The 13,327-nt window shown below is 41.8% G+C and overlaps 1 protein-coding gene across 5 annotated transcripts in view; it reads left to right on the forward strand.

The window, feature by feature from the left end:
- PRR5 (proline rich 5) overlaps nt 1-13,327 on the forward strand; it is a 70,845-nt gene that overhangs the window by 38,684 nt on the left and 18,834 nt on the right. For all 5 annotated transcript variants that reach the window (XM_026086495.1, XM_026086492.1, XM_026086490.1 and 2 more), the window contains 2 exons: nt 621-712; nt 2,917-3,057. In XM_026086495.1, the coding sequence (XP_025942280.1) occupies nt 621-712; nt 2,917-3,057 (233 nt within the window). The remainder of the gene's footprint in view (nt 1-620; nt 713-2,916; nt 3,058-13,327) is intronic.

The following is a 13,327-nucleotide window of genomic DNA, read 5'->3' on the forward strand; positions in this document are numbered from 1 at the left end:
GAGAACTAAGTCATCAGCAGGTTTTCACTGCATCTAGTGACAGGAAAAAGCAGAGCCTGCAGCACCATTCTCTTCTTCCACAGATCTTGGATGAGGTTTTCTATGGAAGGGAAGATACAGGGAAGCTGGGAGATAGATTGGAGGGGCTTTGTGCAAGCCTTCCAGCAGAGACAGGTTTGCCCTGCTCCCTTCCTGCCTGGAGGGCAGAGTGGAGCAATGTGGCAGAGATCTCTATGGAGAGATGCATCCACATTTAATTTTCTGCATCCGCCTCCTGCTGCTCTCCTTGGCAGTCTTGTCCAGTAGTATTAGAGCAAGAAGAGGACGAGGTAATCATCTGGGCTATTACTGCTTATTTTTTGCAGGATTTTTCTGGGTAAGCTTTAACCTCAAAGTCTCTGAGTCTGCTACGAACATTAGATGTGTCATCTTAAAGACACAAATACTGAATGATCTGATATACTGAAAGGAATACAAATTCCATACTACTAAAAGTATCCGGTAAATGATTCATCTTTGTGAATAGCTAGCAGATTCATATCGTTTCCTGTGTTTCTTAGTCTTTGCAGTTAACTGATTATAACCTAAACAGATCACTAGTTTGTCTTGTGTTTTTGCAGGGCAGAAACTACTGGATACCTTAGCTGAAACCTGGGATTTTTTCTTCAGTGATGTCCTGCCCATGCTTCAGGCTATTTTCTATCCTGTGCAGGTGAAAATCACTCTGTTACTACAGAATCTTGAAAAACTGGAAAAAGCAACTTTACTGGTTCATCAACAGATTGATGCAATCTTTAACTCTCTCTCCTTGGGCCAACTTCCCAGTGTTGCCGTTCTGTATAGTCATGTCATGCAAATAAGTTAATTATGGAAACTGGGCTTGGAAGTGCTTGGGTGAAAAAGATGAAGGGGCATGAAGGGAGGATGCATAGTCCTTATGTCAACTCATGATAAAAGGAAAAAAAAGGATATGAACAATAAACTCGAACAGGCACACAGTGAAATAAGTGCAGCTATGTTGACTTCAGCATATGCATTTCCTTATCTGCCATGTGAATTTTTTCTTTCTGAAGTATATTGACTTTTGAAAAGGGGTTTTATTGCTGAGGTCAAATTCTCTGCTACTGTAAATGGATACAAGGACAACAATAGTCAGTGGAATTGGACCAATTTACATTTGCATAGAATTTGACTCCAAGTAATTTTAAACCCAAGTACCACTATAGGTACTTCATCTGATTTGGATGAAGGCTCAATCTTCTAGTTTAGTGAAGGCCTACATTCAGAAAAGTGTTGTTTATCACTTAAGTCCCAATGAAATCTGTAGCAGATAGATATCTAATCAGGCTTGTGGAGCTGGTCCTAGATGCCTACTGATTTCAGTGGGAGTTAGGTGCCTAAATATATCTGGGGAAACTTTGTAAACATTCTCTCGCATTTTTCCAAGTGAACTTTATGCCTAAAATGATTGTCCAGTTGTTACCGATATCATTTGTATCTGCAATTAATTGCAGGCATGAGATCTTAATTCTGTGAAAAAGTTGCAGATTTACAAAAAATGTGATTCTAAAAGAGAAGAGAACTAAAGACATGCAGGACTGGATCACCCATTGACTTGTGTCGTGTCATTTAAAACAGTAGAAAGAGGATGATATTGAAAGCCTATTAGAACACCAGGTTAGATTTTTGTAAGTGCCACGTAATCTAAATTCCAGTCTACCTAATGATACAGGTAGACTCTCAGCATGATTTTCAAAAACACTTAACTAAGTTAGAACTCACTTAGATGTTTTTGAAAATTGCACCAAATACCTCTTTTCACTGTCATGTTTCTGAGGCCTTTGAAAATAATTTAGTAACACAAGTCTCCTCATCTTTCAAGTGGAAATAATAGCTTGAATTTTCAAGGGAGTAAGAACCCCAAGCCCTATGTAATTTCAAATGGATCTGGGTGCCTTATGTTCTAAGGTTAGTCCCAAAAGTCCAGTTTGTGCTTATATGCTCTTGGAAATACCATTCATTACTAGTTTAAGCAGATTTGGGGCCTTCTTTACTTCAGTATAAATAATTACACAAAGCGAAAAGAAATGGTGGGAGTGTTGGTCTTCTTTATTCCAAATTAAGATAAGTCAACACTAGCTGAATACCAGACCTTCCAGGAGGGTAAATATTTGGCTGGCAGCACTCAGAAATGCAGGCAAGAATATATATTTACAGCCACATATATCCCAGGAATAAGCCCTTATCCCAGCAACTGGAACAGTTTTACAACTCCACAACAGACATAAGGCAAGTGGTGTTAATCTCTGCAGGCAGAGCTAGCGTCATGTTCTTCAGATGAGACTTTTTTCAGTGAGATGTGATTCTTATACTGCAAAAAGATGTCTTTGAAAATGCAATATGAAACTTCAGCTCTGTTCTTGCCTCATATTGAAGTTTCCCAGACTCTGGAGAGAAGGAAGATCCACAGGCAGGCTGAGGCCAGGATTCCCAACACAATTCAAAGAGCAAATTCCCAGCCACTCCTTGAAATCTTGAGATATAATGGAAATTCAACCCTACCTTTTTTGATTTACTATACATTTCGTTGCTTTTGAAGTATCAGAATATTCTAGCATATTCTGCACTCAGTTAAGATTCCCCTTCAGCCCCCCATTGTCTTCATAGCCAGGATTAGTTTTGCTTGGTAAATATGTACTCGATCATTGTCCGTAGCATTCAGTGTTGTCAAATCAAACAAATTCACTGTGAATGTTTGTGGGTTGTTTTGTGTGCTTTGTCATATTTCCTCTGCTTTGCACTCATACTTACTATTCTGGTAATCCTTCAGAAGTGGAGGAAAGAATTTTGACTGAGGATTTTGACACTCATTTTTACACAGCTCATAATCCATTTTGTTGTGTTTCTGTTTCTAAGGGGAAGGAGCCCTCCGTTCGACAGCTGGCTCTTCTGCACTTTAGGAATATTATTACCCTCAATATCAAACTGGATGATGCATTATCACGTTCCAGAGCCAGAGTTCCACCTTCTATTATTCAGATGCTGTTAATACTCCAGGTAAATTTGTTATTTTTATCAGGTTGTTTTCTTTATCTGTCTTTCCCTACTGTATTGCTCAAGTCTTCTAAAGTGACCTCTGATTTTCAGCCCCTTTTGGAAACTTCTCATCTGGAACGCCAGGTCTTCCATGCAATTAAATGTTGTCCCCATCATATCTAGAAATAGGGTCTGTAGAGTGTCAGATTGCACGCCTTAAGATCAAGGGGATCTGAGAGTAAAGACTGCTTTTGCAACTGTGGGCGGCAAAATAGTTTTGCAAACAGGCCAATCTATGTGGTAATAACCTGACTTCCATTAAATGTTGTGTGTTGCTGCACTAGTGATTTTGGATATGAAGATTCACTTCTGGTGTAGGCAGCAAAATGAATATGCAATTTGTGGTTGTATCATAATCGTATTTGGTCACTGCGACCAAATTCTATCAAAAATATTGATATAAAAACATATAAGATCAGATGCTGATATTTTCTTTCAGTGTTAGATTGTTTAATAGGAGTGAGGAGAAACAAAAGGAGGAAATGCAGGCAGAAAGCACATTTAAGAAAATATTTTCGTAATTAAAGAAAAGCATGAGTTTGTGTTGAGGAGAAGGGGGATGAAGCAGAGGGAGGGAGAGAGCCAGGAGTGGAATTCTTAGGGAGTGAGGAAAGCTGAGAGTTTCCTGAGTGGTGATTTTTTTATAAACAAACACATACAGAGCAAATAAAAGAATATAGTTTCTCACACTTAAAATTATTCTTTGCTTATCATCATCATACAAAGTAGTACTGTGTCTGGATTAATTTTAAAGGGCTGGATAATCTAAAGGCCAGTGATGAAAATGGAGCAAGGAATAAGATTATCTCTGCTGGATCAAGAAATGATAGTTCACCCTTGCTATCACAGTGCACATATGTTGGGGTGTATAATGGTGTGTTTAAGCTAGTTTTCTCAGAAAAGATACTTATGCAATAGCACTGCCTGCTTGCCCCTTATCTCCCTTCTCCCTAGCCTCCCTCTCCCCAAATGCTTCTTGAAACTTCTGGCTGATTGTGGCACAATGACGGCTATCTCAGAGATATTAAGTTCCTGTGAGTTTCATGGAAATTAGTGTCTGGAGAGAGGAGAGGAGCCTCAGGGAAAAAATGGAGCATGGGCTTAACTGCATAATGAGACATCAAAGAATTCACATAATTGAGCTGTGAACTAAACTGTGTTAATAGACACCAGAGATTCCACGAGAGCACCATCATGAAAACTGTAATCACAGGAAGGTTGCCTATCAGACCTCATCCCTTCTTGGATACTTAGGTAATTTGCTCGTTGGAAACCAGGCTTCAGAAGCGTTGCTGCTGACAGATCTGCTTTTTTTTTTTTTTTTGGTGGTGGAGGTTTCTTTGCTTGTTTAAACTTTCTTCTTTAAAGAATCTACATTAGCTATGGTCAGGATCCTGTTTCCGGTGAATTCAGTGGTAGGCTGGGAATTAAATTATGTGCTGATTTAGAAAGTTCATAGGAGCTGATGTGGAGCCACTTGCCAGGATCAGTTTCTACAACAAACAATTTCATGGCAAATCTGCTTTCTTCAACAACCAGATGTGTTAACAAGGTGGATGCCAGATTAGGGTGAAAGGACAAATCCATTCTCATTGCAAGACTGCTGATGGAAATCAATAATAAAGAGAGAGGCAGTTTGCCCCGGGTGTTTATTTCTGCATATGTTACCTGCAGTTGTATGGTGGGGAACTGATGATGAAAGTCCTTTCTTGGCAATAGCTCTGCCAAGCTTGTGGTTTAAAATCTAATGGAAATTACAGTAGAGGGTCAGAAAATGGTCTGGGAATGAGCTATTTACATACGCAGTAGTGTTAGTCAATTAATTGGATTTCATAGCTAAGACTTTTTCCCAAACTTAAATGTCAGATTAAACAAAAGCAAAATTTATACATTTGTGGTGTAATAATGGAATTTCCTTGAGACAGATTAAGTCAGTATATGAATAGGGCTAGAACAGAGAGAGCAATTCAGCTATCCAGAAAGCACATGATGATCTTGTGCGTGTGGGTTTCCCAAACTGAGAGATGTCTTGGTGTGGGCATTGTCTAATCCATATTTCTGTCTACCGTGGATATCTCTTCCATAACAAACTCAGTGACATTGCAGTAGATTCCCATGGCTAGAACATGAATCTAGTTGTGTCAACCCTTGATGAAGAGTTGAACCTGACACTAAGTTGCCCTACATCTGTCCTTGACAGCTTTATGCAGCTGTTACATAATCAAAATGTAGGTCATATGATTCCACACAGCAGCTGTAATGTCAGCTGAAGGTCACTGCTTGACAAAGGCACATGCTGACATGCACCAGTCTGTACCATTAGGCTGGATTAAAGAAGCAGTAGATTTTGTAACTAATGCAGGGTACAGCTGGTATTAGTCATGTATTAGCTTGTCATGGTGTAGGGTAGAACTCTGTCAGTTAGTCAGGAGAAGATGCTTTCCTTATGGAGGAGAAAGAGGCTTTCTGAAGAGGAAACAGAAGCTGTAACGATCCTTGAACTTTATTCAGGAGGTAGGTGCTGATCCAACAAAGCACAGTAAGCACACATTTTACCTGAACACAGGTAGTTTAATTGGCTTCAGCATGTTTGTAATTTCATTGACTCGTGTGAGAGTACAGAGCCGTTGCAAGTTACACACATTTGTTGCTTGCTCAGGGGGTCACACTGTACCTGAGGCCCTGCAAAGAGAATAAAAGAGCCCCTGCTAAAGACCTCCGGAATAAAACAGCCTGGAATGAAGTCGATTCCCAGACTTAGTTGTTTGGGTGATAGTTTTTCCTTCTTTGCATCAGATCTTTCGTCCTCTCCTCTGTACACTATTTGCTGGAAGAATGCTATTTAAGACCCTAGCCTGGGACATGGTCGTCTGGCATACAGTGATGTGTCAGAGGATATGTACTGGGATAGAAGGGATCACCAACCTGACGTACCTCCCAGTTTGCCCACAGAGCCAGATACCTCCGTTTCTTTGTGTTTAAGACATCAAAGATAAAACAAGCAGAGCAGGAAAAACTTGTATCTTCTCTATGCGTTCCCTCTTTGAAGGAAAGAAGAACCTTCATTTCTGGAATAAAGCTGTTACAACTATTGTAATAGCTAATTGTCTATCTGAAGCTGTGTTGTAAGATACCCTCCATTTAAAGGGTCAGAAATTATTCCTCAGGTTGATTATTGCACTCAGGTTCTCCAGTCCAGTAGATCCACTTCTGTATCTCCCCAGTGATATAACCTGGTCTAATTATGACCAGGTTAGCTACCTAAGGAAAGAAACATTGTCCCAGAATGGATGGAAGGAGTGAAATCTTTCTGCTCTTAAAGTCAGTGGGAGTTTTACCAGTGGCTGGAAGAAGGGGCTTCTACCACTCAAGCTTTCTGTTGCCAGCGTAGCCTGACCCAGTTGCAAAGGACAAACTGAAATGTTTATCCTCTGTGGCCGCTTATAGACAATGTAAGTTAAAGTGCCTCCGGGATGCTCGTTTGACTTGCAGGGACTTAAAGAGCAAAGTTATGGTTGAGAGAAATAAAAGAAGAACTAAAACCGCTTCTCAGCACAAAAATATAAGCAGGAGCTCACATACACGTACTGTGCTGTCAACAGTCTCTCCTCAATGACCTTTCCCTTTGGGTGGAATTACGAAGCGGGAGGAAGAGGGATAAACAGAACAAGAGATTAGAGAAGAATTTTCTCCCTTATATTCTGTGAACCAATGACAGCAAAACTACCACCAGAGGGTAAACATAATCTGACTTATTTCCCAAATCACATATTGTGAAAGAAGCCCTTTACTGCAGAGACTGGAACATCTTATCTCCAGGTATCTTTCTTGAGGTCTGAGAAGGTCGGAACAGAAGAATAAAAGAGTGTTTATCTACATCTCTTGGTTGACATCAGGATTATTTGAGTTCATAGAATCTCTCTGGGTGACCCGAGGTATTTAAAAAGCAGAGAAAAGCACAGCACAGTATCTCTCATGCTGAGGGATGAGGCCTCACTAAACACCAGCTCTGAAGAGAAAAATAAAACCTGTGGTTTCCTTTTTGGCTTCTTTGAGCTTCATTTGAACTCCCTTGCCCGTTGACTCTCTTTGTAAAGGGAGACAAAAAAAATACATAAAATTGCCCAGTGGGACCTATTTGTTATCTCTAGAATGTTCCTAAATGTGTGCAACTCCTCACACTTAAAAGGGGTGGAAAAGCACGTTTCAAGAGCTGTAAGCAAGTACAAAGAGTGCTGTTTTCCTACCTCAGCAGCCGCACAGCAAACCAAAGACAGCATAACGGTTAAAAACAAAATACCTTTTGCTATCGGAAGACTGCAGGGTTCTGTCTATGGAACAACAGATTTTTTATGTAGCACTGCAAAACGCATGTCAAATGAGGCCAATTTATTATGGCCCTAGGATTTCAAATTTGGTGATTGCTTTTCAGAGGTAGTCTTATTAAGACTCTTGAACCTGAAGCATAGATTGGACAAAGTGGTGTGTGCGTGAGGTTTCAACAAACTTTTAATTTTTCTTTACCTTTTTAATTCCTGGTTTTATAAGACATGCAAAATTGGAAGCCTAAAAATAAATGTATCATACTCCCTATATAAATATAAGTCACCATATGTAAAATCTGTGTTTACCCTGGATTGTGCAAAAATATATTTTTCTCCTTCCTGGCAAACAGATGCTTTTTCTGTGTTGGTTGCATTAACCCCATAAATCAATAAGGAGTCATGTAAGAAATCTTACAGCCAGACTGCTGCCTGACATGTAGTGAAGATTCCTCTGTTATTTTGTACTGATATACATGAAACTGGGAATCTGGCCCTCAAGATTTACATTTCAGAATATTCTGGGTGTAAAAATGATGCTTGCTTCTAAGCAAGAGCCTCTGTCTTACTCTGTCTTATTTATTGTCTCCGTCAGTAAAAGCAGATTGCTTGCATAAATTGACACAAGTTTATTGCCCTGGAATGAATTTGTATTGCCATGATTTTTAACAAGGCAGAGCATTCATTTTTTTGAAGGAAAAGATCCTTTTGAAAGAGAAACTTGACATTTTTCCTAGTGAGGAGTACTCTTCATATTTGCTTTTGCTTTTCTTCATATGCTTTTTATTATTGTGCTGGTTTCTTGGTGCAGAGAATCATGTCAGCATGGAATTAGGAAAATTGCTGAAATTGTTTCACCTATATCTTGGGATATTACCTCAAGCAGGTGATGCAGGTTGGGATGTGCTGTGATAATGAGCATGAGACAAGAAGCTGAGAACTGACTGGAGAGTTCAGAAAAGTGAGAGCAGCAGTAGCCTGAGTGCAATAGCAAGGAACCAGAAAGATCTCAACATACCTTACGGCTCTGCTGACACTTTCCTTGCCTGGTTGGTGCCAGGCTGGGTGCTGAATACCCTTTTCATTCTAGCCAAAGTTCTGCCTTCACTTGCTTGCCTATAAATCAATATCAGTTCCCCTGCCGTAAATGGGGTGTACACATCGGTGTAAGTGGTAAGGATGTGAGTCAGTGACTGTGGGTGGCTGTCCATTTTCCATTTGCAAGCTGTAGGTTTATAGTCAAGGAGGGAAACCACATCAGAGGTATTTTTCCCCTTAATGCTTTTAGCTCTGTTCCACATGGCACTTACTTCAGGGCTTACCACAACTCTGTTTTCTCTAGGTGCAGAGACAGGGGGAGCAAGCACAGCTGCTATTAAGCATTCTGTAAGCTTGACTGGCAATGGCCTTTTTGATAGTAACTCAATCTCAGCCAAGATTTCTGTGAAACAGACCTTGAAAGATCTGTGCTCATGTGGACCCTGCTTATAACTAGGGCCAATGGAAGCCAAGTGCCATATAAAAAGAACTGGTTTCCTTTTTAAATTGAGTATTCACTAAAAACTGGCTGTCAACATATGCCACAGCACTATGCGATTCCACTCCGTAACCTTAAGCAGTGCAAAAACAGGAAAGAAATCCAAAATGTTGTAGTTGTTTTGGTTTTGCTATGTATATACCTGTCTCATGCGCACTGTGGAATAAAATTTCAAGTGTGCATCCTTTCCATGCTCCGAATAGAGAGGCAGTGTGCTCTAGTTCAGGGGACCACAACCACAGCCCTGTCCTTTCTAACTAAACACAATTGTTTTAGATGGCAATTTGCATCAGTGCAAACTCTCTTTGTGTATATACTCATAGTGCATTTTCAGAGAGTCTTATATGAAGTCAAAGGTCACCTCTGTGGAGACTACCAGTCAGTTAACCAAAGATACAGTTGCAGACTGATTTGGTCAAACACTGGTTGTCTAGACTGCCCTGGGTTACGCTGTCACCATTCATCAGGTGCTCTGCAGTTGCTGCCCATATGCTCTCTTGCACTGCAGTAAATGACAAATACTTACTCGTCCTCCTTCAAATTACCCAGCATTTGTCTCAGGGCTAGAGTTGGTGTGCATGAAGTTGCAGCACAGCGACTACGTACCGCACCTGAGACTGCCTTAGCCCACAGTGATGTACTGCACCTTATCCTAAGAGGGAGTTGTTTCAGATGAAGTCAGTTAGATACATGTTTAACCTGGACTAAACCAAACTGTCCTTACAAAAATATATGTCTATGCTGAAGTTTGCTTCCATTAACAAAACTAGGCTATTAAAACCTGAACAAGTTTATAGATAGAGAAATCCTTAACTGGTGAAAATAAAACAGAGCTAAATCAGTAAAACCATTCTTAACATGAATCACAATGTCCCTACAGAGCCTATAATTTACACAGGGTAAGAGGGAGAAGGTTTTTAACTAATTGCATTAGTTGGTACAAATGTCTTTTGTGGACCCGTTTTGGCCGGTAGACTAAAACTGGCATAAAAGATAGAAAATTTGACCACTGAAGAACTCTGAACAGGAGATGTTCCCACGGTGCACAAATCCTTTGAGGCAGGGTGCTTTAATATGGGGATTGTCTACAGAGGGAACATAAGAAAGTTAATCTAAGCTACCTTTTAAAGAAGATTAATTAAACCTCATTAAAGCTCTATATGGACACTCATTTTGAGAATTAAAGGACTAAGAAGAGAAGCAAGTTAAATTAATGGCACTTTAATTGTAAATCAGAGGCCTAAGCACAATTTATCTAATCAGCTTTCTGGTCTTAATTTAGTAAATATTATTTCATTTTCCTGAGTGTCCCTAGATTGATCTGGGAATCTCAGCTGTTGAATTACCCAGGACTCTGCATCAGGGATTCCCAAGCAGTAGCCATCACTTCTAAGTGATTTATGGCTGACTGTAGACCTGAGAGTTGTCCCCAGTGATAGTGGTGCCATGGGTGCCATCTACCAGCTACGGCAGTGGGGAGCCCCTGCACAGAAGGGTAGAACCATTTGCTCTACGTGACTGAGTAGCTTTCCTGCAAGTAGCACCATCAGCTGGTGCTGTGGCCAGGGTCACTGTTGTACCTCCTATTCTGGCTTGTGCTGATTCACCTGGCACTACTCACAAGAGGCTAATAAAAACAGCAAAAATCACTTTTCCTACAACAGAAGGCAGGCTGTGCAGGGTTGTTGTGTAGTCTTGCATGCTTTGGCTTTCCCACAAATTGGGAGAGGAGTCCCCACTGGTTTGCAGTGAAATCTGCTCTGAGCTGCAAGTGCAGAATGGCTCAGGCAGTGTCTTGCCCAGATACCACCATTTCACTGCCTTCCTGCTGCCAAAAGCTTTTCAGCTGAGCACAAGGCAAGCAGAGCAGCTTCCCACCAGGAGGTTTCAGAGGCAGCCCATATGCCACTTCTCCTGCTCCTTGAGCCTTTCCTGTGGCAGTGTAACACTGCAGTCGTGGCGCTGAAAGGTGGTGCAGCATGTGGGATTTTTGGTGCCTGCTGATAGCACAGCTCCCTCTTCATCATCTCACTGCCTGTATCTTCACCTTTTCCCTTCCTTCACGTTTCCTTCTGACTTTTGCTCCCTCTGTCCCCGTTTTGCTCTTCCTCTAGGCAGCAAGGAGAAACCCAGAGAGGGAAGTAGTTGTAAGCGCAGCGGTCACACAGAGGACAGCTGAAAGCCTGTCCTTGAAGGCAGCACTGTCTCTGATTGCAGTTTCCCCCTCCTGCCTTTGGTTATGCCCCTAAACTGGGTCAAGGCTGAGAGCGGCCTGTGGCAGAGTGCGGGGACGCAGAGGAGGGAAGCAGCACGACTGCAGAGCCTGCGCTGTGGCACTTGCGGCCCAGGCGGGCTGCAGAGAGGAAATGCAGATGCTCTGAAGCACCTTTTGGCTTGTAGAAAAGGTGAGCTGGAGCTGGTTGTGGTCGCTGGCAGGCAGCCAGCGCTGTTCTGGTGCAGGGACTGACCGAGGCACTTCCAGCTTTCCTTGCCATAAAAAGGGGGGGGTCCCCAGGCAGCAGAGTTCATGCAGTTTTGTGAATGGGAGCTTTGTGGAAAAGTCCTGTGTAATTACAGAGGAGCACACCAAATGATTTTCTGTATAAATTGTTTAGAAGCAACTCTGACAGCTGTTTCTTTCCGTCAAGAATTAATTTTTTCTCCTGGGTTTTTGGGTTTGGGTTTTTTTTTTCCTAACTGTGCTATAGAATTTTATTAGAGGAAGATCTTTCCATGTAAGCCAGCAGGATGATTAAGAAGAATTATGTAAAATTTCCTATTCTCTGACTTCTCCCCAGAAGAGGCACTGAGAAGCAAAAGAATTGTGAAAGATAAGGAAGCTCCTGTTACAAAATGCCATCCTAGCCCTATCCCCAAGCTCCTCCAGTCCCATTTCCAGTCCCATTCTGCTGCTGCTAGCCCCAGCACCAGCAGCCCACGGAGATGTGGGGCGGTGCAGCATCCTCTTTCCCCCATTTGAACTGGTACGAGATGTGGCAGGGAGGCCACATTAATCAGCACAAAGGGAGAAGCGACCCCTGTGATTTCTGAGCATCTGGAGGAATCAGTCCTTGTTCCTTCTGGCCTCCTCTGTAATTGCCCACTCTCCAAGACAATCAGTAGATATAGCAGGCTGGTGGCACAAAGATCTGTGCAGAGAGTAATTGCTCTGTGGTGTATTTCTTCCAAAATAAAAGGCCGTGACAATCTGCAAATGATAGGGAAGGGACTGAATGCATCTCTCAGAGTCATCATTTCTTCCACCTTGAGTGGATAAGGTTAATTGTCATTCATTGGTAATTTCACATTCTTACCCTTCGCTCTGTTGTAGCTGCAGAAATAACAACTATATGACACAGTGATATGCAACACTTACTGTGAAATTCATTAACTTGCCACTACCCGATAATTACAGGCAATTAAAAGGTAAACAGTTAATCATGTGACTGGACAGGATCCAGATTACGTTCTTTGATTTAAAGCATTATCTGTTAGGAGCCTTCGGTTGTTTCCAGTGAGTTACCAGGTAGTTTCAGCAAAACTTCCTGCACTGTGAGGTGGTGACTATGTGATAGGTCAGCAGCCCGCTGAGTCACACTTTGGGGCAGTCACAGAACGTCCCTAGGACATGATAACTGTGGTGAACCTTGCTGTGAGTGAACTGGCTTGCCATCAGGGCAGGGTTTTGCTGAGAACCGACCATTCATCACAAACAGGATGTGAGCAGCAGGGCAGTAAGCAAGAGGGAGCCATTAAAAAAGACCAGGGGAGGCAACACTGCCTGCCTTTCCAGGACTGCTGTGAGCACTGCTAATGCCACAAGCTCCCAGCTCTGGCACTCCTAAAAATGGAGTGCCAGAGGCCTCTGTTTTGAAGCTATTAGTAATTAGTTATTGCTCTCTAGTGCTAATCCAAACACGGTTTTGGAAAAAGCAACCATATTACAGTCAAGCTGAGGCTGGCAAGAGGAATGTCATACTTCAGCCTGGCTGAAATCTGTCAGAGCAGTATTTTGCAAAATACAGCTGTTGCACTCGAAGTGGCTCTTACATAAAATCAATTTAATTTCTTCTCCTTGAGCAGCTAAGAGCTGTCAGATATTCCATTTCAGGGCTCCATGTACCTCCAGTCCTCCTTTCTTGCTGTCATGGACAAGAGCCTTCGTGTGCTAGGCACTATATAAACAGAATGAAAATTCGGTCCCTGCTCTAAAGATTATGCAGCCTAATGCAAGAGGCAGGAGATGTATCTGTACACACAGATGGGGAATACAAGGAAACAAGGAGACAAACATAACAGAAATGATTTTATGACAAATAAATACATTGGTGCTCTTAGTTATCCAAGTGTCTTTTAGAGACTAAGGGTAATG

Source organism: Apteryx rowi, unplaced genomic scaffold (genome assembly GCF_003343035.1).
Source record: "Apteryx rowi isolate R43461 unplaced genomic scaffold, aptRow1 scaffold_697, whole genome shotgun sequence".
Lineage (NCBI taxonomy): Eukaryota > Metazoa > Chordata > Aves > Apterygiformes > Apterygidae > Apteryx > Apteryx rowi.